General features: G+C 40.8%; 1 protein-coding gene across 2 annotated transcripts; it reads right to left on the reverse strand.

Annotated features, from left to right (window-relative positions):
* Nucleotides 1-7,552: 7,552 nt before the first annotated feature.
* On the reverse strand, nucleotides 7,553-8,280 carry DUSP21 (dual specificity phosphatase 21). Of its 2 annotated transcripts, XM_021681949.1 has the most exons (2): nucleotides 8,113-8,280; nucleotides 7,814-8,002 (listed from the first exon to the last, which is right to left on the reverse strand). In XM_021681949.1, exons 1-2 carry the CDS (start codon nucleotides 8,278-8,280, stop codon nucleotides 7,814-7,816), a joined length of 357 nt encoding a protein of 118 aa, XP_021537624.1. The 2 variants fall into 2 exon arrangements, with proteins under 2 accessions (XP_021537616.1, XP_021537624.1); XM_021681941.1 differs by having other exon boundaries at nucleotides 7,553-8,280.
* Nucleotides 8,281-26,462: the final 18,182 nt, after the last annotated feature.

Consider the following 26,462-nt stretch of genomic DNA (forward strand, 5'->3'; position numbering starts at 1 on the left):
TGAACCTGAGGAAGGGGTCGTGGAAACCTCTGATGTAGCCACAACTTCTGGGGGTAACCTGGGGACCTAATACTTGCAGTCAGCATCTAAGGCGGGCAAGGGGGTGGTCTTGTGGGATTGAGCTGTTAACCTGGGGGATCTGACGTTATCTCCAGGTAGATGGTGTTGGAATTGAGTTCGATTGTAGGACGCCCACCTGGTGTCACAGAGAATTGCTTAGTGTGGGGAAAACTCTCTACACATTTAGTGACCAGAAGTGTCAGAAGTGAAGTATTCTGTGTGATGTTGTAGATCGTGTGAGTAGTAAGGGAGACAGACAGGTGGAAAACTAGGTTTCTCCAAACACAAACCCACTATTTCCATTTGTAATAATACCCTATGAATATATTTGCACATAAATAAAATAATTTACATATACAAACTTAACTACAAGTTTATTTATCACAGTATTATTTATAATAAAATTCTGGCAACAACCTCAAATATGTATCAATAAGGGATGGCTTCAATGAATTATGATACTTCCATATGGTGGAATACTATGCAGTTATAAAAAGAGAATGAGGATGTTCTCTTTTGCTGATGTAGCATGATCTGTAATATACACTATTACACAAAAAGAGACAAAATAGAGAATGATGAGTAGAGTATGCTACTACTTGTTGAAAAATGAGAAAAAATACATATGTAATTCCTTACAGATGCATAAAGTAATATCTTAGAAGGATGCAAGAGAGGGGCACCTGGGGGACTCAGTCAGTTAAGCACCTGATGTCAGCTGAGGTCTTAATCTCAAGGTCATGAGTTCAAGCCCTGCATTGGGCTCCATGCTGAGCGTGGAGCGTACATTAAAAAAAAAAGGATACGGGAGAAACTAATATTATTGACTGCCTCTGGGGAGAGAAACTGGTTGGCTAGAGGACAGAGATGAGGAGACATTTCACTCTATGTGCCTTTCTGTACCATTTGAATGCAGAATCACAAGTACATTACCTACTCAGATATTAAAACAATTTAAGAAAGAAAATATGAGAAAACATTTAAACTTAGAATCGTACCAGTAGATAATGCATGTTTCACTTTTCATAAGACAGCTAATGAGAAAATCTCAATTCTGTAAAGCAAAAATTACACAGGCCACATTCTTTGACCACCATGCCATAAAGCTAGACATGAATGCAAACACTTGGGACCTGTTCCCAGCACAGGTTCCAGTCCTGCCTAAGCTTGTAGCCTCCAGAGTGCAATCAAAATGATCACAGAGGCCTTCTTAGTCAAATCTCAGGCTCGTTGTTTATTCCCTCACCACAGAGGCTATTGAAGAGAGAAGCCAACCATGAGTCCAGATGCAACACTATTGAGCCCTATTTCAGAACGTCTTCTTAAATATACTTTGTGAACACAACTATGTGACCGAGATCTTCATCTGTCTCTCTGGATAGGGAGGACCTGGTTGGGAGTCTGGCTCAGGCACCAAAAGATTACCATAAAATTCACGTTTTTACCACCTCTTCTCCCTTTATCAGGCCATTCCCAAAAGGTGATCAAGAGGAGATGAACCATGAGAGACTATGGACTCTGAAAAACAAACTGAGGGTTCTAGAGGGGAGGGGGGTGGGAGGATGGGTTAGCCTAGTGATGGGTATTGAGGAGGGCACGTTCTGCATGGAGCACTGGGTGTTATGCACAAACAATGAATCATGGAGCACTACATCAAAAACTAATGATGTAATATATGGTGATTAACATAACAATAAAAATTTAAAAAAAAAAGAGGTCACCTCCCAACCTGCCTATATCTCATTAACCAGGGAATAGTGAAAATGTATGAGAAGGAGACACTGAAGTAGCTGGAGATGGGCTCTCAAATGCCCACAGGTAAACAAAGCCCTCTTATTGGATATCTTTATCTCTTTACCTTAACAGTGTAGATCAGAATAGGTAATCATGTGATGTCACAAAGGTCTCATTGGTAACATAACAGATACACAGCTAAATGTTTTAGCAGGCAAAACCTGTTTTAAAAAATTGAATTGCAAAGAATTGAATGAGTGGGTATGTGCCTGTGTGTGTGTGTATGTATGTACACTACATTACAAGCTTCTAACATTATGAGGGCGCCTGGGTGGCTCAGATGGTTAAGCGTCTGCCTTCGGCTCAGGTCATGATCCCAGGGTCCTGGGATCGAGCCCCACATCAGGCTCCCTGCTCAGCGGGGAGCCTGCTTCTCCCTTTCCTTCTCCTGCTCCCCCTGTTCGTGCTCTCTCGCTCTCTCTGTCAAATAAATAAATAAAATCTTAAAAAAAAAAGTTTGTAACATTATGAACCTTTGGAATTAAGATATACAAACTCCAAAAATATGGTTAATACTTTACTGATCAAATATCAGACATTCTGAGTAGATGATCTTTTATTTAAGTGTTTATATATGTGGAAACATACAATGTGTGTTCTATTTTTGCCTTTTCAATTCTTCAATACCTGGTTAAATTGTTTGTTATATTAGATTTTCTCTGGTAAAATAACTATTGTGGGTTCTGTTTTTCTGATTCAACCTTGGCTAAATAGACAAAACAGTAATTCCAATCAAAATCCTAATGGAAAAAATTTTAAAACCTGTCGTAACTATTAAAATGGTTCATCCAGAAGACAGAAAGAATCTAACAACAACAAAAAAGCCTCTGAAGAAGTCTAAATGCAGGGCTAAGGCGAGATGTCATTGCCCTACCAAATGTTACTGCCTGTTCTGAAACTGCATCAATTTTAAGGAATGTGAAGCTGGCACAGGAAAAAAGACAATGTAACAAACCAGAAGGAACAAAAGCAGACACAAATATTTATGGGAGTTTTGTAATATCTCACCATTATTTTAAAAAGTTAAAGAACTCCAACTTAGACCATATACCAAAATTAGTTTGCGATAGATTTAAGAGTTAATGTCCCCCTGTCTAACACTTGGTTTGAGGCAAGGATCCTTAATGGATGTCAATATCATGGGATGAAAGAAACAGGATATTCACATGGTGGGAAAGTTATCACCCAACAGATTACTCATTAGTTTTAAAGGCAGATATCTGGTGGTGACCACCTTAACTAAGTGATGATCCAACTTAGCATCACTGCTAATGGGACAAAGAGACATTTGTGTCTCCTGATGTGATGCAACATGACATTACTTCTGAAGTGTTGTAGCAAAAAATACTTAACCCAAACCTAATCAAACCTCGACCTAACTTCAAGTTTAAAGATGAGGGTGATAAAGGAAGGTGTTAAACAGTAGATGAGGAAGTAATTGGAAAAAGCCAGAGTGCTGGACATGATACACAGAATTGTTCTTGACTCATCAAAAAGACCATGTCAGGGGGGAAAAAAAGAGCCAGGGCACTGTCATAGATTGAAAGAAATACAATAATAAAATACAATGTGTAACCTAGATTGGATCCTGTTTGGGAAAGAAAAAAAATGGCTGTAAAAGACATTTGGGGTATAAGTAGGAAAATTTAAATATGAACTGAGTATTGGGGAATTATTATTAATTGGCTTAGATTTGATGATGATATTGTGAATAGGTAGGAGGATGTCCTTATTCTTAGATGATGTATTTGGAAATATTTAAGGGTTAAATGTCAGGATATCTGCAACTTACTTTCAGGTAGGTACCAAAAGAAAAAGTATTATATCAAAAAAGAGAGAAAGCAAATATGACAAAAGGCTAACAACTGACTAACCTAAGTGGAGCAAATGTGGATGCTCATTATGCTATTCTTCCAACTTTCTGGGTGTTTGAAAATTTTCAAATTAAAAAAATTGGGGGATAAGGTTTAAAAGTAAAAAAAAAAAAAACAGATCAGGAGAAAAATAATAGTTAACATTTTTATGCTTATGCCGTGGAGGAAACCTTTAAAGTATTATTCAGAAGCAAAAGCCATTCAGGGGCACCTGAATGGCTCAGTTGGTTGGGCAGCCGACTTTTGATTTCAGCTCAAGTTCCTAGATCAGGATCCGCACTCGGCGGTAGTCTGCTTGAGGATTCTCTCTCTCCCTCTCCCTCTGCCCCTCCCCCAGCTCTCTCTCTCTCAAGTAAATAAATAAATCTTTAAAAAAAAAAAGCAAAAGCCATTCAGTTAAAGATTCATGGATTTAACTACACACAGATTTAAACTTTTGAATCCCAAATAAGCACCATAAAACAAATGGCACATGATACATGCAATATATTTGACAAGAAAAGTTGAATATTCTTGTTCTATATTCCGGTTCCTACAACTAAAAAAAAAAAAAAAATTTACACTCAGGTAGAAAACTATGGGCATGAATAGATAGATAATTCAAAAAAAAAGGACAAAGAGGAGAAGATACAGAATACCCTAGCATTAACAACTATTTGGTGAATGTTTCATTAGAGTGGTCTGAGATGCTTGTTAAAAATGCAGCTTCCTGGAGGAGCCTGAGTGGCTCAATTCGTTAAGCCTTTGACTCTTGATCTCAGCTCAGGTCTTGATCTCAGGGTCATGAGTTCAAGTCCCGTGTTGGGCTCTAGGCTGGGCATGGAGCCTACTTAAAAAAAAAAAAAAAATGCAGCTTCCTGGACCTTACCTATTACCTACTGCCCCTAAATCGGTGGTGGTGAGGCCCCAGTATCTGCATAATTAAAAGTCCCCGGGTGATTTGTATGTACGCTATTTGGGAATCAAGGGCACAGATCAAAACTTTTCTTCTTTCAATCTGCTTAGCTTTATCTCAAAAGAAATGCACGGAAACAGAGCCCAGTCTGAATATCACTTCACTCCTGGGCTGTGTGCTTTCTTAGGCAAATTCCTTAACCCCCTGGAATCTGTTTTCTCATCAGTATGTTGCAGGTGACACCCACCTTGAAGGGCTGATGTAAGGACTAGAGACAATGTAAAGTAACCTGGTCCTGCGCTTGGCATATAATAGCTTCCTAATAAATGATGCTTATTATTATTTTCACTGTAACTCATATCTTACTTTTAAACAGCTATAGTTCTTTTTTTCCAGGTGACGTGATCCTTTTCTTGTGTGTGTGTGTGTCTGTGTGAGAGTACTTTATGCATACTTGCCAAAAAACTGGCAACAACCCTGTTATGAACTGAATAGTACCCCCCCAAATCTGTTGAAGTCCTAACCCCTAGAACCTCAGAACGTGACCTTCTTTGGAAACACGGTCATTGCAGATATAATTAGTTAAGATGCAATCATACTGGAGGAGAGTGAACTCCTTAATATGACTGGTGTCCTTATAAGAAGAGGGAAATTTGGGCCCAGACGTACCAGAAGGAAGATGGATGTGAAGACACATTAGAGAAAATGGCCACGTGACCACAGCAATGCATCTACAAGCCATGGAATGCCAAGGATTGCCAGCAACCCCCAGAAATGGGCAAGAGGCAGGGAAGGGTTTTCCCCTACAGGTTTCCGAGGGATCATGGCCCTGCTGAGACTAATTTAGGACTTCTGGCCTCCAGGACTGTGAGACAATTCATTGCTGTGTTTCCAGCCACCCAGGTTTTGGTGTTATGTTACGGCAGTTCCTAGGAAACTAATACAAACCCAAATAGCCTTCACTGGGTGAGTGTAGAAGAAACTGTGGTACATCAATACACTAGAATACAACATGAACCACTCGCACAGACGTTATGCTGAGTGAAAAAAGCCAGTCTCCGGAAGTTATATCCTGTATGATTCCATTTATGTAACATTCTATTAAAGGCAAGTCTACAGGGACAGAGAACAGCTCAGCGTTGGCCAGGGTTGGGGTGGGGCCAGAGTTTGACTACAAAGGGGAAGCATGAGGGAAAGTTTCGGAGTCACAGAACTGCTCTGTGTCCTCATTGTGGCTGTGGTTACATACACGCATAGGGCTGGGTGTCCGAAGAGAGTTAATTTTATGGTCTGTTAATTTGGTTATTAAAAAAAAAAAAAGAAAATACACACACACACACACACACACATATGCCCAAATAAATATCTTTTTAAAAATACTTTAAAAGAAATTTCCTATCTGGGTTTATTGCCAGAAAGGCTGCTTTGTGAAGGGCTCTGCCCCACCAGCCCTTGTGTTCTGGGAGTCTGTTCTTCCATCTGTAGAAGGAGGGAATCCGTCTAGAGCAGTGGTCTTCACAGCACCCCTCTCCTCCCCCACCCCAAATTGTGTCCCTGGGCACTCCTTTTGTGGCAGTGGGGGTGGGGATGGGTTTGGAGAGAACCAGCTTTTGAAAGCCACTGGGCTCTGGACCCACGCACGTCAGTCAACGGGAATGGTTGTGCTGTTGTCTTCTATATTCTGTCTAAAATCCTCTGGATTAGAAGAGCTGCTCCCAAGCCAGAGCCAGGCACCTGGGGAGTTTGTACAATTCTGGATTCCAAGGCCTGCTCTGGGGCTCACTCATTTGACCCTTTGGCAAGTTCCCCCGCGGATCTCGGTGGATCCTGGGACGCAGGCTCTCATGGTCAGCAATTCTAAACAAGGCCTCGGAGGGGCAGGGTGCTGAAATTGAACTTCTTGTTCCTTGTGTGCACGCAGATTAAACACAATGAAACAACAGGAACTCCGAGAAGGCTCAAATCTATGCCTCCTCTGAGGTAGGGTGGAAAGAACCTTAAACCCTTTGTTTCTACAGACAGGGTGATTTTTTGGAAAAGCACTTGGTAGACAACAAAGCGGCTATGCGTGGATGGGGTAAGTGCCATTATGAGAACGAATGTGCTGACCCCCAGCCAGCAGGGCCCGGGAGTATCATTAATAACAAGAGCTGCTCTCTACTCGAAGCATTAAACCATTCACGGGCTAGGGCTCACGCTGAGGAATCTCATCCCCACAACAACCCTGTGAGAATCGGGCTGTCATCGCCTTGCCTGGTGAGGAAACAGAGGCTTTGAGGCGCCCCAGGTCACAATGGGAGGAGGTATCTGAGGTGACAGGGCTGTGTCCTCCAGCCTTCCAAGTCAAGACCCCATGAGAGGAACCCTTGAGGCCTGGTGTCAGGCCGGTTTTCTCTCTCAGCACGTGCCCCGGAGAAGGGGATTGAAGCCCCTTTTCACAAAGGCTGGCAGAGGTCGCCAAGGGCACCTTGAGACCCTGCCATATAGGACAGCACTGGGAAAAGAATCATTTTAATTTTATAGAGTGGAACGGCTTTTTTGAACACTATTTTCTGCGTAAATCCAATCTAGAAAACCAGAGCTGGGCCACTGTGGTGGAAGGTGGGGGCAGGGGTGGCCTGAGGCTCCCCCAAGGGCTCCCAGAGCACCCCAGTGAAGGCCGCTTAGCAGAGGTTGGCACTTACTGCGAGAAGTGGTGGCGCCATGATGTCTAAGGCTCTGACTTTGGGTTGGGAAGAACCAGGCGGGATCCTGGGGGGGACTCACTCCTGCATTATTCGGCCTGGGGCGGGGGCCCAGAATACAGGTCCATCTGAGGTGGGCACCACCTTGCCCACCCTCCTCTCTGGCCAGGCCGAGGCAGCCATGACCTGCCGCTCACGGGAGAAGAAACACTGTCACCCGGTTACACTGAACGCATTTTATTCTTTAAAGATAAAGCTTACTAAGCTAAAAACTCCCAACAACCCTCCCTTTTTGTTGGCTCTTCTAAAAGGCATCATCTCGTTTTCTTTACCAACAAAAGTTCACCGTTCGAGTTCAGTGTTGGTGTAGGATCGTCAGCAGATGGTCACGGTCAGGTGCTGTTCACAGAGGCATCATCAAACGGACCTCTTTCTCGTAGATGTCAGGGATCACGCCCACCGGGGAGTTGATCATGTGTACGGTGTTCTTGCTGAACAGCTTGAACTCATAGCGGATAAGTTGTTCCCAAAAGCCGATGTTGGGCCGGATGATGGGGCGGCACGACTTGGTCCACGTGTGGGCCTCTAGCAGCGACATGGCGTGGTACTTCATGAGGTAGGCCAGGCAGAGCGCGGCGGAGCGGCTCACGCCAGCGGCGCAGTGCAGTAGCGTGCGGCCCTGCTTCAGCTCCACGCTGTGGATGTGGTCAGCAATCGGGTCAAAAAAGTCATAGAGACGCGAGCTTGGAGCATCAGCCACCGGCACCTGTATGTATTGGATATCCTCAAAGAACGTGTTGACCACTTCCACCGACACGTTGATGACCGTGGTGATGTGGTTGCTGGACAGCATGAGTTTGTTGTTGGCCGCCACACCATTGCTGATGTACAGGCTGCTGGTTATCTGGGAGAGGCCATGGACCGGGGGCTGCCGGGCAGCCTGAGCCGGGAGGGGACACGGAGGTGTTGTCATCAAGGCGGTGGGCAGCGGTCGTTCTCCGGAAAGGTTCGGGGCACCACTCCCGCGGGCGAGTTGAGGATGCAGCAGCGCTGTGAAGTCTCAGTCGAGGGTCTGGGGTACAGAAGACCAGTCGCTGGGTCACCACCCCCTCCCCGCCCCCAGGCGTCACAATCCCTGATTGCCCGGCCCACTGGTTTCCATGGCAGTGGCAAATGGCCACAGAGAGGATTTGGCCACCACGCCGGGTCCTCAGAGAAACCCCAGATCCCTTCTTATCTCTCTTCATAGCGGTTCATTTTCCAAGCCCTAATTCTTATCTGCTTGACGTTTTAAAACATTCTATTACAAGATACCTAGTATATGCTTCAACTGTTGGATCACACTGAACACGCTATCTGTGAATGCTTCTATTTTATTAGTAGCGAAGAAGAGGGCACAGACTTTTTCTACAAAGTAGCAATAACATATTTTAAGCCAGAGAACAGCATTTGGTTCGTGTGATATGCTAATCTCTATAAAACTGTAGCGACATATAGGTTGGGCTGGGCTGGGTGGGCTGTCCTGATACTTCTTTGTGGATTGTAGCCTTGGAATTATACTCCTGCTTACAAAGCACATCAGAACTGATTATAAGAACACTGCTGACTCATAAATAGCCCTTTATCTATGAAGATGGCCTGTGGTGGACAGTTTTGACTAATTTAGCTGTGTCACCATCCATTTGTGCACATGGCCCAAACGATTTATCACCCGATTCTACTTCATTACCTGGGAGACAACAGCTCAGATTATCTTGTCTACTTTCTTCAAAAAGAATGCCCACATGCTTTTGTAAACTGCAAGTTGTTTTGACTGCCACCGGTCTCTCCCTGGTAATGTTAAAAATTCTGGGACAACTCAAGGCTACCTCATAATTGGGCCAAAAATAGGTATTTAAAATGCTACCTGAGATTTGCATTTCCTCTCAGCTAAGATTTTTGTGGTGTGCTGTGACCATGAGCCAGGACAAAATAGATGCCAGCCTGTTTATGAATGGTCAAGGGAATGATAACCTCAAAAGACAATGCACTTTTCTTTTTCTTGATTGGCATAAGCAGATTAGTTTGCATCACTTAAATTGTCAGCCCCCACAAATCTATCTGGAAGAAAAGAGAGCACAAACATCAAGTAAATATGAAAACTGTCCATTGGGGATAGCTTCAAAATTGTCGAAAAGAGTTTAACCTAACATTTAAGATATGGCATTGTGAGGAGCTTTGTCAATCTATGGAATGATGTGGAACCTCCTAAAGAGTAATGTTAGAGTCTAGTTCTTTCATATGTGTAGGTTTCGTAAACTTTAAAAATGTAGTAAAATTAACTGAAGTAATTTCATACACTATTCTCAAGGACAAGCATGACTCATATTTAAAAGATTCATTTATTTATTCTTTCAACCAATATTCTGTGATGCCCTTTCTTTCTGAGGGATGTTGGATGTCTTAAAATTCCCATTAGGAGGTTTTTCCTAGGTGGGTGAGGAGCTGATGTTTTCTCCTCCTGAGTATGCAAACAGGTCACTTTCAGACTCCCACTTGTCTCCTATTTTTTTTTTAAAGATTTTATTTTTAAGTAATCTCTACACCCAACGTGGGGCTCAAACTCACGACCCCAAGATTAAGAGTCGCATGCTCCACCAACCGAGCCAGCCAGGTGCCCCAACTTTTCCTTATTATTTAGGGACGAGACTATATAAGGGGCTTCCCAAGGACACAATCTCTTCCTGCCACTGGGAAGAGACCCTGGATGTCAAGAACTAGTTATCGTTCAGATTTCTCAATTCAGTAGTCGAGGCCCTTTCCAATCTGATCTAAGCCTGCCCTTCAGATCTCATTCATTCATTTATTCACCAAATTTTTTAAGACTATCTTGTGTGCCAGGCATTTTCACCCTTATAAATCTTCAGTTCTGACCAAACAAATCAAATGTTCCTGGTAAATACACAATATACATTCCTGCTTCCCTACTTTTGCTCAAACATTCCTCTCTCTTGAGAAACCTTTCTTGCTCCTGTCTGCCCACTGAATCCTATCCAGGCCTCAAAGACTCAGCTTGATTAATTTTAAAAAAAGCATCAGCTGAGCATCCAATCGGTGTCAGGTATGGTTGTAGCCTTGTGTAGATTCAACACAACACACACAGGCCCAGCTATCAAAGAGCTTAGAGTTTGGTCAGAGAGACAGATGATCATAAAAGAGTCCAGAAGAGAGGGGGATCCATTGTTTTATGTGTGTGTGTTTGGGGACAGGAGGTTGGAGGGGGATGTCCTAAAAAGCTTCACAGAAAACATGACCTGGAACAAAGCTTTTTGTTCATTTGTTGGTTTTTATTATTTATTGTTTATTCTATCCAAGTTTTTGTCTTGCAAAATTTCAAACCTACAGAAAAGCTGTGAGAACAGAACAATGAGGAGCCATTTACCCTTCACCTATAATTCCTCTATTGTTAATACCACCACGTTCTCTTTTTTCTCTCTAGATATACCAATACACATATTTATTTGTTCCTTGTTTCTTTTTGCAGAACCATGGATTGTTAACTGCAGATATAGCAAGCAACACTTTAGCGGTTCAGCGTTCAGCATGTATCTCCTTAGGGCAAATACATTCTCTTACATAACCACAAAACAATGGCCATAGTCAGGAAATTTAACACTGACCTAACATTATTATCTAATATATAATACATACTAGAAATTCACCAATCCTCCCAATAATGTTATTTGTAACTGTTTTTTCTTTTTTTTTTCCACTTTGATCCGGGATGGAATCAAGGATCTCACACTGCATTCGCTTGTCATGCTTCTTTAGCAACTTTTCACTTGAAACAGTTTCTGAGCCTTTGGTTTGGTGTGGCTTGGTTTGGTCTTTCCTGACATTGACATTTTTTAAGAGTCCAAGCCAGTTTTGCAGAACATCTTCCAATTTGGACATGTTTGATCGTTCCTTTGGGGTTAGAGTCAGGTGAAATGGTTTTGGCAAGAATACTACCAGCATGTGTCATTCTCGGTCCATGGCTGTGGGGACATCGGATATCTGCTTGTCCCGTTGATGATGATAATTTTGACCACCTGGTTAAGGTGACATTAGCTAGCTTTCTACATTGTTCAAAAGTAACTTTCACTCTTTCTAATTAATAAGGAATATGTAGGGTAGTGTTGCAGGAAGTCATCAGGAGGACGTAACTGCTGGTTGACCTACAAGCTGGACCTGGGCAATCAGAGGCTCCTCACCTCTTTCCCTGTCCTTGGAATGTGCACTCTGCTTGCCTTCCCTGCACCAGAAGCTGCCCCAGGACATAGCCTTGAGATAGTAATGTGGTGTTGAGACCATTGGACAGTATATATGGCTCTACCCAGTTAAGGCCTTCATATATATAAACTTGGAAGATTCTGGTGGGTGGGTGCAGAGATCTACTCATCTTGCAGCCACCGTAGATAAACTTTGGAAGATTCCTTGTTTATTAAAGCTGCTACATACTAATCTGGAGTGGTCTGCCTCTTTCTTTGGTCTCTCCTTACTCTGCGTATATGGCGGCTGGTTTGCAAACCAACAGGTGGTACTCTGAATTTGTGGGAATGTCTTTGGAATAGACCTTGAAGGATGAACACACGTTTTCCAGGCAGACAAGAAGAGGGGACCATTCTAGACAGAAAGGGAAGTGTCTGCAAGGACACAAAGGTATGAAATGGTGTCAGGAGGAGAGAGAACAACACCTCAGAGTTACTAGAACATACAGAGCGAGGCAGGAGAAGTGGCAGGTAGAGAGGCTGGAGGAGCCAGCAGGGGCGAATTTGTAGAGGATGGATTTGTAGAGGGGGCAGTTTGGTAGGGAGCAAGGCAGCACTTGAGGGAATGAGAGTTATCACAATAGTCTTAGGTGAGCAATGACGCATCTATTGCCAACTCTCTTCTGACTCAGAAGCTGGGTCAAATCCAAATATAGTTCATCTCCTCAAGTGTACACAGGAGGCCAGGCCACAGAAGAGAATGGAATATGGAACTTCCTCTCAGTGTCAGGAGAGTTTGGTGTTTTTGAGGGCAGAGAGTGAAGGCAAGAGCCTGAGAATGGAGGCACTATGTTTACACTGAAGGGTGGTGATGGTGAGAAAAGCTAAAGGAGTATGGCATGAGGCCACAGGAAAGCTAGTGGGTAAAATGTGCTGCATGATCTGTTGTCTGATGGACAGGTAGTATGGGTTGTCCCCAGCAGCAGGCCCTCAGGCAGAGGTGGGTGTTGGGCTCCCTGAGGCCCCCAGCACAGAGTTATTCTGTGTTAATTCCATTTCTAAGTACGAATGAGTCATTGGCACTGCCGTCTTCAGCCCCGAGCCAGGCAGCTCCCTGGTGCTTGCTGCTGGGCTCAGCCTGGTCCTTGGTTTTTGGACGGTTAGGGGATATGCTGGATATGAATGTGGAAGTCTTTAAGACCCTCCAGTCCAGAATACAGGTAATAGGAGAAAATGATTATGACTTATTCATTGGGTGAAAAAAAATCCAGTTTGTAAAAAACTGGGTACTTTTTCATAAAGATGAAATATATACATATGTATGTTCATCATGTATATGTATCATATGTATATTGAATACCATTTATGAAATCTATTTGTGGAAATATTAGGTATCTAAAGCAATCCTGGGTATATAGTAAGAATTCAATAAATATCAGATATTCTTTAGTATTATATTTGAGTGGGGGAGGTGTGATTATTCTTTTTTTCTTAGCTTGTCTATATTCTTCAAGTTTCCTAAAATAATCTGTGTTCTTTTTATAATTAGGAGAAAAAAAGAATCAAAATATATTTTTTAAAAGATTTTATTTATTTATTTGAGAGAGAGTGAGAGAGCACGCATGAACAAGGGGGAGGGGCAGAGGAAGAGGGAGAAGCAGACTCCCTGCTAAGCAGGGAGCCCGATCCGGGGCTCCATCCCAGGACCCTGGGATCATAACCTGAGCCGAAGGCAGATGCTCAACGACTGAGCCACCCAGGTGCCCTCAAAGTGTATATATATTTTTTTAAAGATTTTTATTTATTTATTTGACAGAGAGAGACACAGTGAGAGAGGGAACACAAGCAGGGGGAGTGGGAGAGGGAGAAGCAGGAAAGGGAGAAGCAGGCTTCCCGCAGAGCAGAGAGCCCGATGCGGGGCTCGATCCCAGGACCCTGGGATCATGACCTGAGCCGAAGGCAGACGCTTAACGACTGAGCCACCCAGGCGCCCCCCTCAAAGTGTATTTTAACGTCATCAGCAGATAACCTCTTTTTGCGGCCTGTAAAATTAATGAAGATGAAAAATGGATAATACTCCATGGTGACAAGATTCAGGGAAATGGGTACTTTCCTACATTTCTGGGGTTGGAGATGGAGGAGAGCCACACTGGCCAAACCGCCGGGTGGTGAAGATGTAGAGCAGTGAAAACTCTCCCTGTGCCAGTGGCAGGGAAGGTGGTATGACCACTCTGGAGACCAATTTGGCAATACCCAGTAAAGTTAAGGATGCACATACCCTGTGCCCCAGCAATTCCACCCCAGGTAGAAACTCTGGCTCATGAACGCCCGAAGATATTTACAATGGCATTGATTGCAATTTGCTTATAATAGTGAAAAAATGGAGACCTAATGTCTACCAAGAAAATGAAAATCTGATGGCATGGCGTATAACCAACACCATACAAACAGCGATAAAACCAAAATGAACTCGAGCTTCATGTGTAAACCAGGATAAGCTTCAAATGTATAATGCTCTACAACAAGAGCAAGTTGCAGGAGAAAATGTGCAATATGAAGTTTAAAAACAAGTAGAACGGTACCATGTACCATTTATGTGTGTATATACCTTTACACACATACGCATATGCATATATACACACATATATATACACGTATATATATATACCCGCAGTAAAAGTGAAAAACCTGTATGGGACTCAGAAATATCGAATTGAGGGTAGTGATTCCTTCAGGGAAAGAATAGGATCTGCGAGCGCTAGATAAGCATTTCAATATGTCTTAATATTTTATTTTGTTAAGAAAATAGATCTGAAGCAAATATGGCCAAATGTTAAAGTCTGACAAACTGGATCCTGGGTACCTACGTATTTATCATCATATCCAGCAGACTTTGGGATTGCCTGAAATATTTCATAATAAAAATGAATGGGGGGGCGGAAAATACACATGTGCTTTGAACTAGCAATTTCCCTGCTGGTAATTTGTTTATTTATTCTAAGGAAATCCTCACAAATGTGTGCAGAGATTTACCTACCAATATGTTCATTGTAATAATTACTTACAATAAAAAAACTGGAGGATTTGTTTAACTAGATTAGGAAGCCTCCATAAGGTAAAATATAATTCAGCTCTTAAAATGATAACCTGGAAGAATATTGATATGGAGAAATTTCATACTCTTTCGTTAATAAAAAATACTATAAAAGAATGTGATCTCAGTTTGTAAAACAAAGGAATACCTATTTATCTATGTAGGTAGATTCGTGAATAAAGAAAAGCAAAGAAAGATAGACACAAAAATGTCCACAGTCATTACCTCTGAGCAATGTTACTACAGATGCTTTTTATGTTCCGGATTTCCCTGAAATTTGTATAATAAGTATGTAATAGTTTTGTAATTAGAAAAACTATATATATATTTTTAAGAGACTAGTAAAATGGTTTTTGTGAGTGATAATACAGAGTGGGGCAAAAAGTGGCAGCTGCAGGATAAAGAAGAGACAAAATGAAGAGCGATTTAGAAGGTATAATTGAGGGGTGCCTGGGTGGCTCAGTTGGTTAAGCATCTGCCTTTGGCTGGGGTCATGGTCCCAGGGTCCTGGGATCAAGCCCCACCTCAGGCTCACTGCTCAGCGGGGAGCCTGCTTCTCCCTCTCCCTCTGCCCCTCCCCCTGCTCATGCTCTCTCACACACTCACTCTCTCTAAAAAAAAAAAAAGGAAGGTATAATTGACAAGATTTTCTAACACATTAAGAGGGAAGGGGAAAAGGAGCAGCATGATGATGACTTGCTGTTTTCTGACTTGGGCAACTGGGTAGCTAAAGATATCATTCCCTGAAACAAGAAACGCATGAGGAAGATCAGATTCTGCCTGAAAGATGAGCGAGGAGTACAGTTTGGACCAGGATGAGAATGAGAGGCCCCAGCACTTTGTAGCAGTGTGAGGCTCCTATCCTGCCTCCATTCCCTCCTGTCTACTTCTCAACAACAGCCCGGATGTTCAGGTACTCACAACTCTCCACACAATCATATGCTTCATATGATGCCATTCTCAGTTTCTGGAGTGGCAAGGTGAATGGATTTTGAGAAATCTAAGCCATTCCTCTTGCCAAGGATGGATTTAGGCATGGGCAACTTACTAAACTCTGGTAAATGATGTGCGAGGGAAGTCTCCTGGGGGTTTCTGGGGAAGGTTTCCTGGCTCCTAAGAAAGAGACAGTGGTACTAGCAACCCCCTTTTCTTCCTCAGAATAGTCCTTTCTGGCTGTAATACCCAGATCTCGGCAGCCATCTTGCAGCCATGGGGGAAACCAACCTGAGGGCAAAGCCAACATCCTGAAGATGGCAGAGTGGTGAGGTGGAAAGAACTTGGGTCTTTGATGGTGCTGTCAGGATTCTTTATCAACCAGCCCCAGAACCGGCCTACCTCTAGACTTCTTGTTATGTAGGATAATAAACTCTCTTACTGTGTAAGCTTTTGAGTCAGAAAATCACACACACACACACACACACACACACACATCTTTACCAAAGTTAAAAAGAATATTTAACATGGTCTAAAGTAAAACACAGGCCTTGCAACATACCTGAAACCACTCTGGTACCACAGAAAGATAAGGCAGTCATCTTCCAGAAGAGATGAAACAATATGTCAGTGGGCCTAAGGGAATGCTGGGCAAGAAAGATGAACATATGGGTTACGATGGTGTGTTCAGATGAAACAAAAATACTTCAAGTCAGAAATTTCTCAGGTAGACTTCAATTTTCAGACATTGATTTCTGAGAGAGATGCTCCTCATGCAGGTAATTCAACACCACATGCGTTGAGGTTGAGTTGTTTTGGAGCATCCTCCACGGTTCTCTAGAATGAGTTGTAGTAGCAGAGATTTATTTGTTTAAAGATGGATAATAAAGGAGTAATGCTGGGGAAATTAAGGAGTACCATATTTATATAATTACACTCTACATATTAGTCTGCAATTTTTTTACCTGTTAATATATCTTGGAGAACTTTTTGTGTTGACCTCATTTTTTTTAAAAGGCTGTATGGTACATCCATATGGATTACATTATTTACATTACATTATTTAACCATTATCACTTTGACTGATATTTGAAATGCGTAGGGGTTCAGAATATGTCAACCACAAATACGCCACTTTGGTATGTCGGTTATGTCAGGGAGGAAGAAGTTTTCCTTCTACCCTTCAAGGTTTTCCAGCTGCTTTAAGAATTAAATTGACATGAGACAGATTAACAGGAGAAAAGAACCAAAGTTTCATTGCATGTGCACAGAGGCCCAATAATGAAATTCAGGCCTAAAGAAATGGCCAAGGTAGGCAGTTTTTATTTCTTTAGACAAAGAGACAATAAATCTTTGAGGAATTGACAGGACAAGAAAACTGAACTTTGGGAGCTTCAATCCGTAAGGAATTCTAAACAGAATTTGGGCTTTGGTAGTAAATTAATAAAAAGTAACAAGGTTTGTTTATACAGCCTTCTGGGCTCTAAATTTCCTATCTCTGGTGATAAGGATTTTTCTTTACTTTCTGGTACAAGGAGGGCACCTTTCCCATGGGAGGTTTATTTCTTGCTTTCTGTAGACAAGGGCGGGTGGGGTAAGGAGGAGGGTACAGAGTGTTCTTTTGGCTTTAGCTGTCCCTTAAGTAAGTTTTATTTACAATAATCAAGATGCCAAAGTGGTGCATTTTGGGATGACTTGCGCTTGGCCCCTACAGTTATTCTGAGTTAAAGGTACTTGAGAAACAGCCAGTGCAAGAACACTCTAACCCTCTTTGTCCCCTGAAAGCAGGAGATAAATCTCCCATGTGAAAGGCATCCTTATCACTGGAGACAGGGAATTTAGGGACAAGAAGGCTGTACAAATAAACCTTGTTCTCCTTCACCATTTTACTACCCCTAGCCCAACCCCCTTTGTCTTATCAAGTCTTCACAAATTTCTTGTTTCTTTGTATAAGAGGTATAAAATCTTCCTACTTTGGTCACTTCTTTGAGTCTCATATCTTTGTGGGGGGTTCTGTACGTACATATGTAATTAAATTTGTTTTCTACTGTTTGCTGTCTTTTTATTATAGAGGGGTCTCAGCCAAGAGCCTAGAAGGGTAGAGGGAAAATTATTTTTCTTCCCCTAAGAACATTTTCAATTATTTTCTATTACCAAGAGCGGTGCAATGAAAATCCTTGTACATACATTTTTGTGCATTTATATGATTCAGCATGATAAATTCCTAGATGTAAAATTGCTGGGGCAAAGTGTATGTACACTTTATATTGGAATTATCACTGCCAAATTGCCCACCAAAAAGCCTATATCAATTTGCATCCTACCAAAGGTGTATGAGAGCACGTATCTCCATACATTCTTCAGTCGTATATACCAATCTTTCTCATTTTCACTAATTTAATGGGGGAAACAGGATACCTTGTTGTTCGTTCTTTTAATTTTTATTTCATTGGTTATTACCAAATTAGAGCATCAATTTTATAGATGCATTGATCATTTATATATCTTTATTTCTGAGTTACTAGTTAATATCACTCATCAATTTTTTCCCACTCTTTCATTAGCAATCTACAAGAACTCTTAAAATAGTAAGACTTTTAATCCTTTTTCTGTTGTATATATTAAACATATTTTCTCTTAATCTATTGTTCTTTTTAAAAAATTTTTGTTTATTTGTGTCTTTTGCCATATGAAAATTTTATTTTATTTCTTTAAGATTTTATTTATTTGAGAGAGAGAGAGAGAATGAGCGGGGAGAGGGACAGAGGGAGAGGGAGAAGCAGGCTCCCCACTAAGCAGGACCCCAGGATCATGACCTGAGCCAAAGGCAGTTACCCAACCAACTCAGCCACCCAGGCGCGCCAAATTTTAAATTGTTATGCTGTTTAATCTGTAAATTCTTTTTTGAAGCTTCTGGGTTTTTGTCTTCCTTAGGAACACTTTCCAACACCAAGATTTAAACCAGTGTTTCTTTTATTTACTTCCAGTAGGTCAGAGTTTTGTTTTTTATATTTAGGCTTTTTCCTTAAAAAAACTTTTATTAGGAAAACGTCAAACTTACTCTGATATTGTGATTTATATTAAGAAAGATAAATTTGGTCTTTATCCTTGTTTCTGTCACAGAGCTCTTAAAACGCTTGGATTGGGCGCCTGGATGGCTCAGTTGGTTAAACGACTGCCTTCGGCTCGGGTCATGATCCCAGGGTCCTGGGATCGAGTCCCACATCGGGCTCCCGGCTCAGTGGGGAGCCTGCTTCTCCCTCTGACCGTCTCCTCTCTCATGCTGTTTCTCGCTCGCTCGCTCTCTAATAAATAAATAAATAAAATCTTTAAAAAAAAAAAACAAAAAGCCCTTGGATTTCCCTAAACAATAAGAGTAATAAAGGTGAAATGGGTGTCTTTTGTTATTCATATAACAAGACCCTTTCAAGCACACCTGAATTTCTGTTAATAAGGTGACTTTTGGAAAGCCCCTAGATATCCCAAGGAGGAGGGTTGGTTGCCAGGGGCACCAACCTTGTGATTAGAAGGTTGGAATTTTCAATTCCCCCCCTCCCTTGCCCCCACACTCCCACCTCTGGGAGAGGAGAGGGATTGGAGGTTGAAATAATCACCAATGGCCAACGATTTAAGCAACTGTGCCTATGTAATGAAGCCTTCATAAAACCCTAAAAGGACAAGATTGGGAGAGCTTCTGGGCTGGTGAACACATGGAAATTTGGGGAGAGTGGTGCGCCTGGAGAGGGCCTGGAAGCTCCTCCCACTTCCCCCATACCTTACTCTATGCATCTCTTCCATCTGGCTGTTCTTGAGTTACATGCTTTCATAGTAAACTGGCGATCTAGGGAGTAGCATGTTTCTTTGAGTTCTGTGAGCTGCTCCAGCAAAGTAAACAAACCCAGGGCAGAGTTCGTTGGAAGCTCAGATCTACAGCTGGTTGGTCAGGAGCACAGGTGACAACATGGATTTGTGATTTGGAATTCTCCCTTTAGCTTCTCTCACCAATCCCATTCCCTGACTTAGAGATAACTATTGATAATAAGGTAAGTTTCCTTTCAGATCTTTTACTGGACATTTACAAACACACAGACTTTTACCAAAATTGGAGGGAATAGTGTAGATGGTCTAAGGTAAAACATAGGTCATAAACTGCCATCTTAAAGTTGGTTTATGTGTGTGCATGTTGCATCCATAAGCAGTTTACCCTTTGGTTTTGTGTATTTTTATCATTTTACTTTTTAATTTATAACTGTGGTTAAACATACCTAAGAAATTTCACTATTTTTAGCCATTTTTAAGCATACAAGTCAGTAGCATTAATTACAGTCCCACTGGTGGCCAGCCATCAGTACTATCTATCTCCAGAATTTTTTGTCATCCCAAACTGAAACTCTGTCCCCATTATACAATAACTCCATATTACCCCTCCCCCAGTCCCTGGTAACCACCGTTCTAATTTCTGTCTCTATGAATTTGTCTATTCTAGGTACCTCATATAAGTGGGATTATATTTGTCTTTTTATGTCTGGCTTATTTCACTTAGCATAATGTCCTCAAGGTTCATCTATGTTGTAGCATGTATTAGAACTTCATTCATTTTTATTTTTATTTTATTTTTTTAAGATTTTATTTTTAAGTAATCTCTACACCCAGGGTGGGGCTCGAACTTACAACCCCAAGACCAAAAGTCGCGTGCTCTACGACTGACCCAGCTAGGTGCCCGAATTTCATTCATTTTTAAAGCTGAATAATACTGTTTTGTGTGTATAGCCTACGTTTTGTTTATCCATTCATCTCTTGATGGGCACTTGCGTTGTTTCCATCTTTTGGTTATTGTGAATAAGGCTGCTATGAACGCTGATGTGCAAGTATGTTTGTGTCCCTGTTTGAGTACATACCCAGAAGTAGAATTGGTGGGTCATATGGTAATTCTATGTTTAATTTTTAAGGAATCACCACACTGGTTTGTGTATTTTAAACATCTACAATTATTTTCATTGGGGTTTTGCCTGAGATTATATTAATTTTACATATTAATCTGGTGGGAATTTATGCCTTTAGACAATCATCCCTTTGGAAAACATGTTTAGGTCCTCATTTCTGTCCTTCCATAAAGTTTATACTTTCGTTTTTAGAATACTTACTTCATGGTGAATTCTAGGTATTTTGTGAGATTCATGGCTATCATGAATGATCTTTTTCATACTTCCCTCCCTCCCTCTTTCCCTCTCCCCCTTCCCCTTTCCTTTCCTTCCTTTGACTAACACAAGCCGGCCCTTAACTAATACAGACTACTTCTGCATTGCTTATTCTGTTTCACTGACAAAAATATCTCAACCTCCACAGCTGGAAGTTTTGACCAGGGACATTAGTAGGCACAAAGCTGAGAAACAAAAGCCTTTTAGCCAGTGGACTCATTGGTGCTAATAAGCCAATTCACTTGCTAATGCTTATAATGAAATATGGCCCAGACAGAAACTCTGAGAAATTCATAAAGGAATTTTCCCGATTAATTAAAAAAATTAAAATTACGATGTTGGAAATTGGAATAAAATGTTAAAGTATGTGCTCATATATTTTACATCTAAATTTTATAACTTGAAAATGATTTCTTTATTCAATTCAATAGGAAGATTTTTATGTGAAGCTATTTATGATGTGATCAGAAATTGCTGCATAGCAAGAGACAGTTCTGCTTCCAGTGACACCTACATTGCAAACTCATAGCGGGAACAGGATCTGAGGATACAAGTCTTTCTTCATCTCCCATAACATCTAACACAATGCATTGCTCTTGGTAGGTACTCATAAATAAGTGCTCAGTTTATGAAAGGAAGATGATTTTCACAAGGAAAATGACTTTTTAAGAAGATTTATTTATTTTAGAGAGAGAGAGACAGAGAGCATGAGCAGGAGGGGCAGAGGGAGAGGGAGAGAGAATCTCAAGCAGACCCCATGCTGAGCAGGGAGTCCAACACAGGGCTCGATCCCAGGACCCTGAGATCATGACCTGAGCCAAAACCAAGAGTCCGACACTCACCCGACAGCACCACCCAGGCATCCAAGGAAAATGACTTAAAGTAGATTGCTTTCTGTAGGGTTTTTTTGATCCACAGTTTGGCTGAGATAGTCTTACTTCTTTCACTAGATTTTATAAGAATGTAACTGAAATAAACAATGCCATTAATATCCCCTTTCTTACCACTGGAATGATTTAGGTTTAAAAAAATAGGAAAATGAGAGGTTTTGGAAATAGACAAAAAATTGAAATGTGTATTTTCTTGACCGTAGGACCTGGAGATCAACAACATTGAAGGAGAGCATTTTAGTTGTTGTCCAAAATGTGTTATCATTAAATGTGTAATGATTTAGAATAACACAGTATACAAATTATTTTATCTATATGGGCATGTTCTCCAAGCCCATGTAAACCACGAGAGTGACACAGCTCTGTCACTAGGTAACTGTGTGACCTTGAGCAGATTCTTAAAAGAGCTAAGCTTTGGTTTTTCTCATCTGTAACATAGGAGCACCTCTAGGGTTTCATTCAGCTGTGATTAAAACCAATGTAATGTCTTATGGTAAAATCGGATATCAAATCTTGACAAAGAAGTGAGATCTCCAGGGTTGAAAAGTTATTTACGGTTTACAAGTCAATAAATACGCGCATGCTATAATTGAGTATTCGGATGGAAGCTAGCCACCAAAGAAGTTTCCTAAGCAAGGTGGTGAGATCTAGGGCCTGAGAGACTTCCTTCCTCCCATCTGTCTGTATTTTCCTATCAAATATATGCCTGTAGCTTAAACTGTCAACTAGTTCTATAAAGCTTTGTCATGAAAAACCACTTTTACCTTTACACGGTTATTTTGGTACTCACCTCCCTCTCTCTAGATCAGTGCCATCCAATACAAATATAATGCAAGCCACGTACATAATTTAAAATTTTCTAATAACCACATTAAAAAAGTAAAAGCAAACACATGCAAATAATTTTAATGATACATTTTATTTAGCTCAGTATATCCAAAACATCATCAATTTAGCATGTAGTCAATATAAGAAATCACTGAGATAGCTTACATTTACTAAGTTTTTGAAGTCCAGTGTGTAATGTTACACTTAGGGCACATTTCAAATCAGATGATAAAGTTTCATTGGCAATACTTACTCTATATTTAGTTTTCATAAAATTTACTATCGAAAAAGTAGATTTACGTGCTCAAGTTATTCCAAACATTAAATTAAAAATTTCTGATAACTCGGCTGAGTGTCCAATTTTTAAATTTAAATTAGACTAAGTTAAATTAAATTAAACCAACATAAAAAAAAAATCAGTTTCTCATTCCCATATTTCCAGTGCTCAGTATTCACAGGTGATTAGTGACTACCATATCGAACAGAGCAGCTCTAGATAACATGTTTTTATCACTATTTCTTTATTTTTCATTTTTGCATGCATGAACAATAATCTTTCCACCATGAAGGATGGAGAAGTGGGGAGGAAAAAATCAAATGCATGGGATTAGGTCTCCCTTTTGGTGCTGTAATCAAATTATTACATTTAAATAACTTGATCATAATTGTTTCTTGCTATAAGAAATTAGGACTGAAAAATATTTTAATGCTCAGCTTGATTTGATGACCAAATTTATGTGAAGTGCTAGGTATGTATAACTAATAGAACTTGGGGTGAGGCGTGACAGATTGTATTTTCCAAAGAAAGCCATGCAATATCTACCATCCCACTTACTCTCCTTAGAACATGATCTTGACACTCTTCCCATCAAGAGGTGGGTCCATGTCCTGTCCCCTTCCAACTAGGTAGGCTTTGACCAACAGAGTACAGCAGCAGTGATACCACTAGACTTCTAAGGCTTGGTCTTGAAAGGTGATGCAGCTCCCACCTGTTTTGCTGGAATATTCTATCTTGAAGCAGGTAGCAGCTATGTAAGCTGTCTGACTGCCCTGAGTCTGCCAAAGCAGCGAACACAGACAGACTACACTGAGAGATGCCAAGATTACATGAGGAAACTAAACCTGGCCAGCCCAGCTGTTCCAGCACCAGCCACCATCTGACTGTAATCTGGTGAGAGACCTCAAACTAGAGCATCCCAGGTGAGCTCTTCCCAAGATCCTGAGCCACAGAAACCACACAAAGTAAAATGAATACTGTTAAGTCTTTAAATCTGTGGTGATGTGTTATTGAACAATAGTAACCAGAAAAGGTGTTACTTGTTTCTCTGGGACATTTTGGTTGCCCTTCGCTGGAAGTCAGCTTCTTAATCTGAGTGATGGCTAAGGTCCCTTGCAGTGCCAATGTTCTTTTATTATATCCACTTTGTGCCTCATTTCGACCATTTGGGAAGTGAGGTTCTGCTAGTTGGCAATTGAGTCTTGTTTGATTTCAAAAACAATTTCATCATGATTTTAAAATCTTCTATCATCATCATACTTTACATTTGCAAAGCATTTTTAACTTTTCAAAAACTTTTTTATATGCATGATTTTAATCCTCCCGAAAGACCTATGAGCTAAGCAGGATGGGTATTAATGAATGAGAAATTGAAAAGCAAGAGAGTTGCATAGGCAACAGATACTTGAATAACAGACTGGCAGAATTGGAAAGATCCTGAATGATAATTCCTTTTGAAAGATAAGGAGACAGGTGTGGAAATTTTAAATGACTTGTCCACATTCAAATAGGCAATGGAAAATTGGATTTAAAACTAAAAATCTTTGTTTTAAAAAAGATTTATTTGGGGGCGCCTGGGTGGCTCAGATGGTTAAGCGTCTGCCTTCGGCTCAGGTCATGATCTCAGGGTCCTGGGATCGAGTCCCACATCGGGCTTCCTGCTCCTTGGGAGCCTGCTTCTCCCTCTGCCTCTCTCTCTCTCTCTGTCTCTCATGAATAAATAAATAAAATCTTTAAAAAAAAAAAAAAAGATTTATTTGGGGTGCCTGGGTGGCTCAGTTGGTTTACTCATCTGACTCTTGATTTCGGCTCAAGTCATGATCTCAGGGTCCTGGGATGGAGCCCCAGGTTGGGCTCCCTGCACAGCGGGGAGTCTCTTTGTCTCCCTCCCCCTCTGCCCCTCCCCCGACTCACTGGAGCTCTCTCTCTCAACTCAAAGAGAGAGAGCATGCATGTGGGGGGGGGGCGGGAGGTAGAGGGAGATTGAGAATCTCAAGCATACTCCCCGCTCAACGTGAAGCCTGATGGGGGCCCCTGAGGTCATGACCTGAGCTGAAATCAAGAGTCGGAGGCTTAACTGACTGAGCCACCCAGCCTCCCCAAAACTAAAATCTTCTGATCTTGGTTTAACTTATTAAAATTGCCCTCAGTTTTGCTTTAGATTAGTGCCCTGATTATGTCCAAATTTATTTTAGCCTGAAACATGCAAAGTTGTATGGAGCTTGACAGAAACCTGCTGTTCTTATGTTAATCAAAATTTTTCTTTCTTCCTTATTTGCTGTCTTTAAAACTTTGTTAGTGTCTAAAACATTTCACCAAAGTGTTTCATTTCAGTGTTAACTCAGACACAAGTGATGATAATTATGTTCCAAAGTTTAGAAAATTATGCACAAATTATCAATTAAGCAAATGCTTCAACAGTTATATGCCTCATCAAGAGAAATTATGCAAACTCTGGGAGAATGACAATTTTACACAAGATGTTTTTATTTATTACATTTCCTAAATTGTTGTGGATAATCTCCAATAACTTTATCAAAATATTACACCATTTACATTCCAGACAAAATTTTGTGTTCAGAGATTTTTCTCAAATGTATTATAAATATGACACCCCGAAGCCTGTCTCACACATGGATATGATGTATGAAAAGTTTGTCAAGCTCATCATATCTTAGAATGAACTCTTGTTTCCTGCACATCTGCTTTCTCCTCAGTGTTTGTTGTGTTGGATAACACTATTATCAGGTGTCTCCTCACCTGAGTTAGAAATCTTGTACTTAGTTCTGGTGTCTTCCTCCTCCACCATATCTAACATCACACAAGTCCCATTGACTCTCTCTTTGAAATATTCTCAAGAATCTGTCTTCTCCATTTTCATTCTAATTTAAGTTCATATTCAGACAAAAGTTTTAAAACGCTGCATGTACAAGCATGCCTCATTTTATTGCACTTCACATTATTGTGCCTCACAGATATTGTGATTTTTTTTTTTTTTTTTTACAAATTGTAGGTTTATGACAACCCTACATCAAACAAGTCTATGCACACCAACGGTGTTTGCTCTCTTCAAGTCTCTGTGTCACATTTTAGTAATTTTTGCAATATTTCAAACATTTTCATTATTATTATACTTGGTATGGTGATCTGTGATCAGTGATTACAACTTGCTGAAAGCTCAGATCATGGTTAGCATTTTTAACAATAGTATTTTTAAATTAAGATATGTACATTGTTTGCTTAGACAAAATGCTATTGCACACTTAATAGACTACAATTTAGTGTAAACATAACTTTTATATGCTCTGGGAACCAAAAAATTCACTTGACTAACTTTATGGTGAAATTTGATTTTAGCGGATGGTCTGGAACTGAACCCGTGATTTCTCTGAGATATGCCTCTAAGTGTTTAAAATAAAGTTCTTCTGAATTTGTTTGGAGCCCCTGCGCCATTCCATTTGGTTTAATAAAACAAACTTTTATTGAACACCTACTATGTGCTAGACAATCTGCCAGATTTTGGAGGGTACAAAGATAATTATGAAACATGGTTCAGGCCCTTAAAAGACAGATATCAAGAAAAATAATTACAATATAGTTAAAGGCAAAGCAGAAAAGTGTCCATGATATAGATGTAATTCATCTAGAAAGAGTTTACAAGAGAGTGGCTTCAAAGCAGTTTTGACAATTTGGAGGCAGACCAGCG

Source organism: Neomonachus schauinslandi, chromosome X (genome assembly GCF_002201575.2).
Source record: "Neomonachus schauinslandi chromosome X, ASM220157v2, whole genome shotgun sequence".
Classification (NCBI taxonomy): Eukaryota; Metazoa; Chordata; class Mammalia; order Carnivora; family Phocidae; genus Neomonachus; species Neomonachus schauinslandi.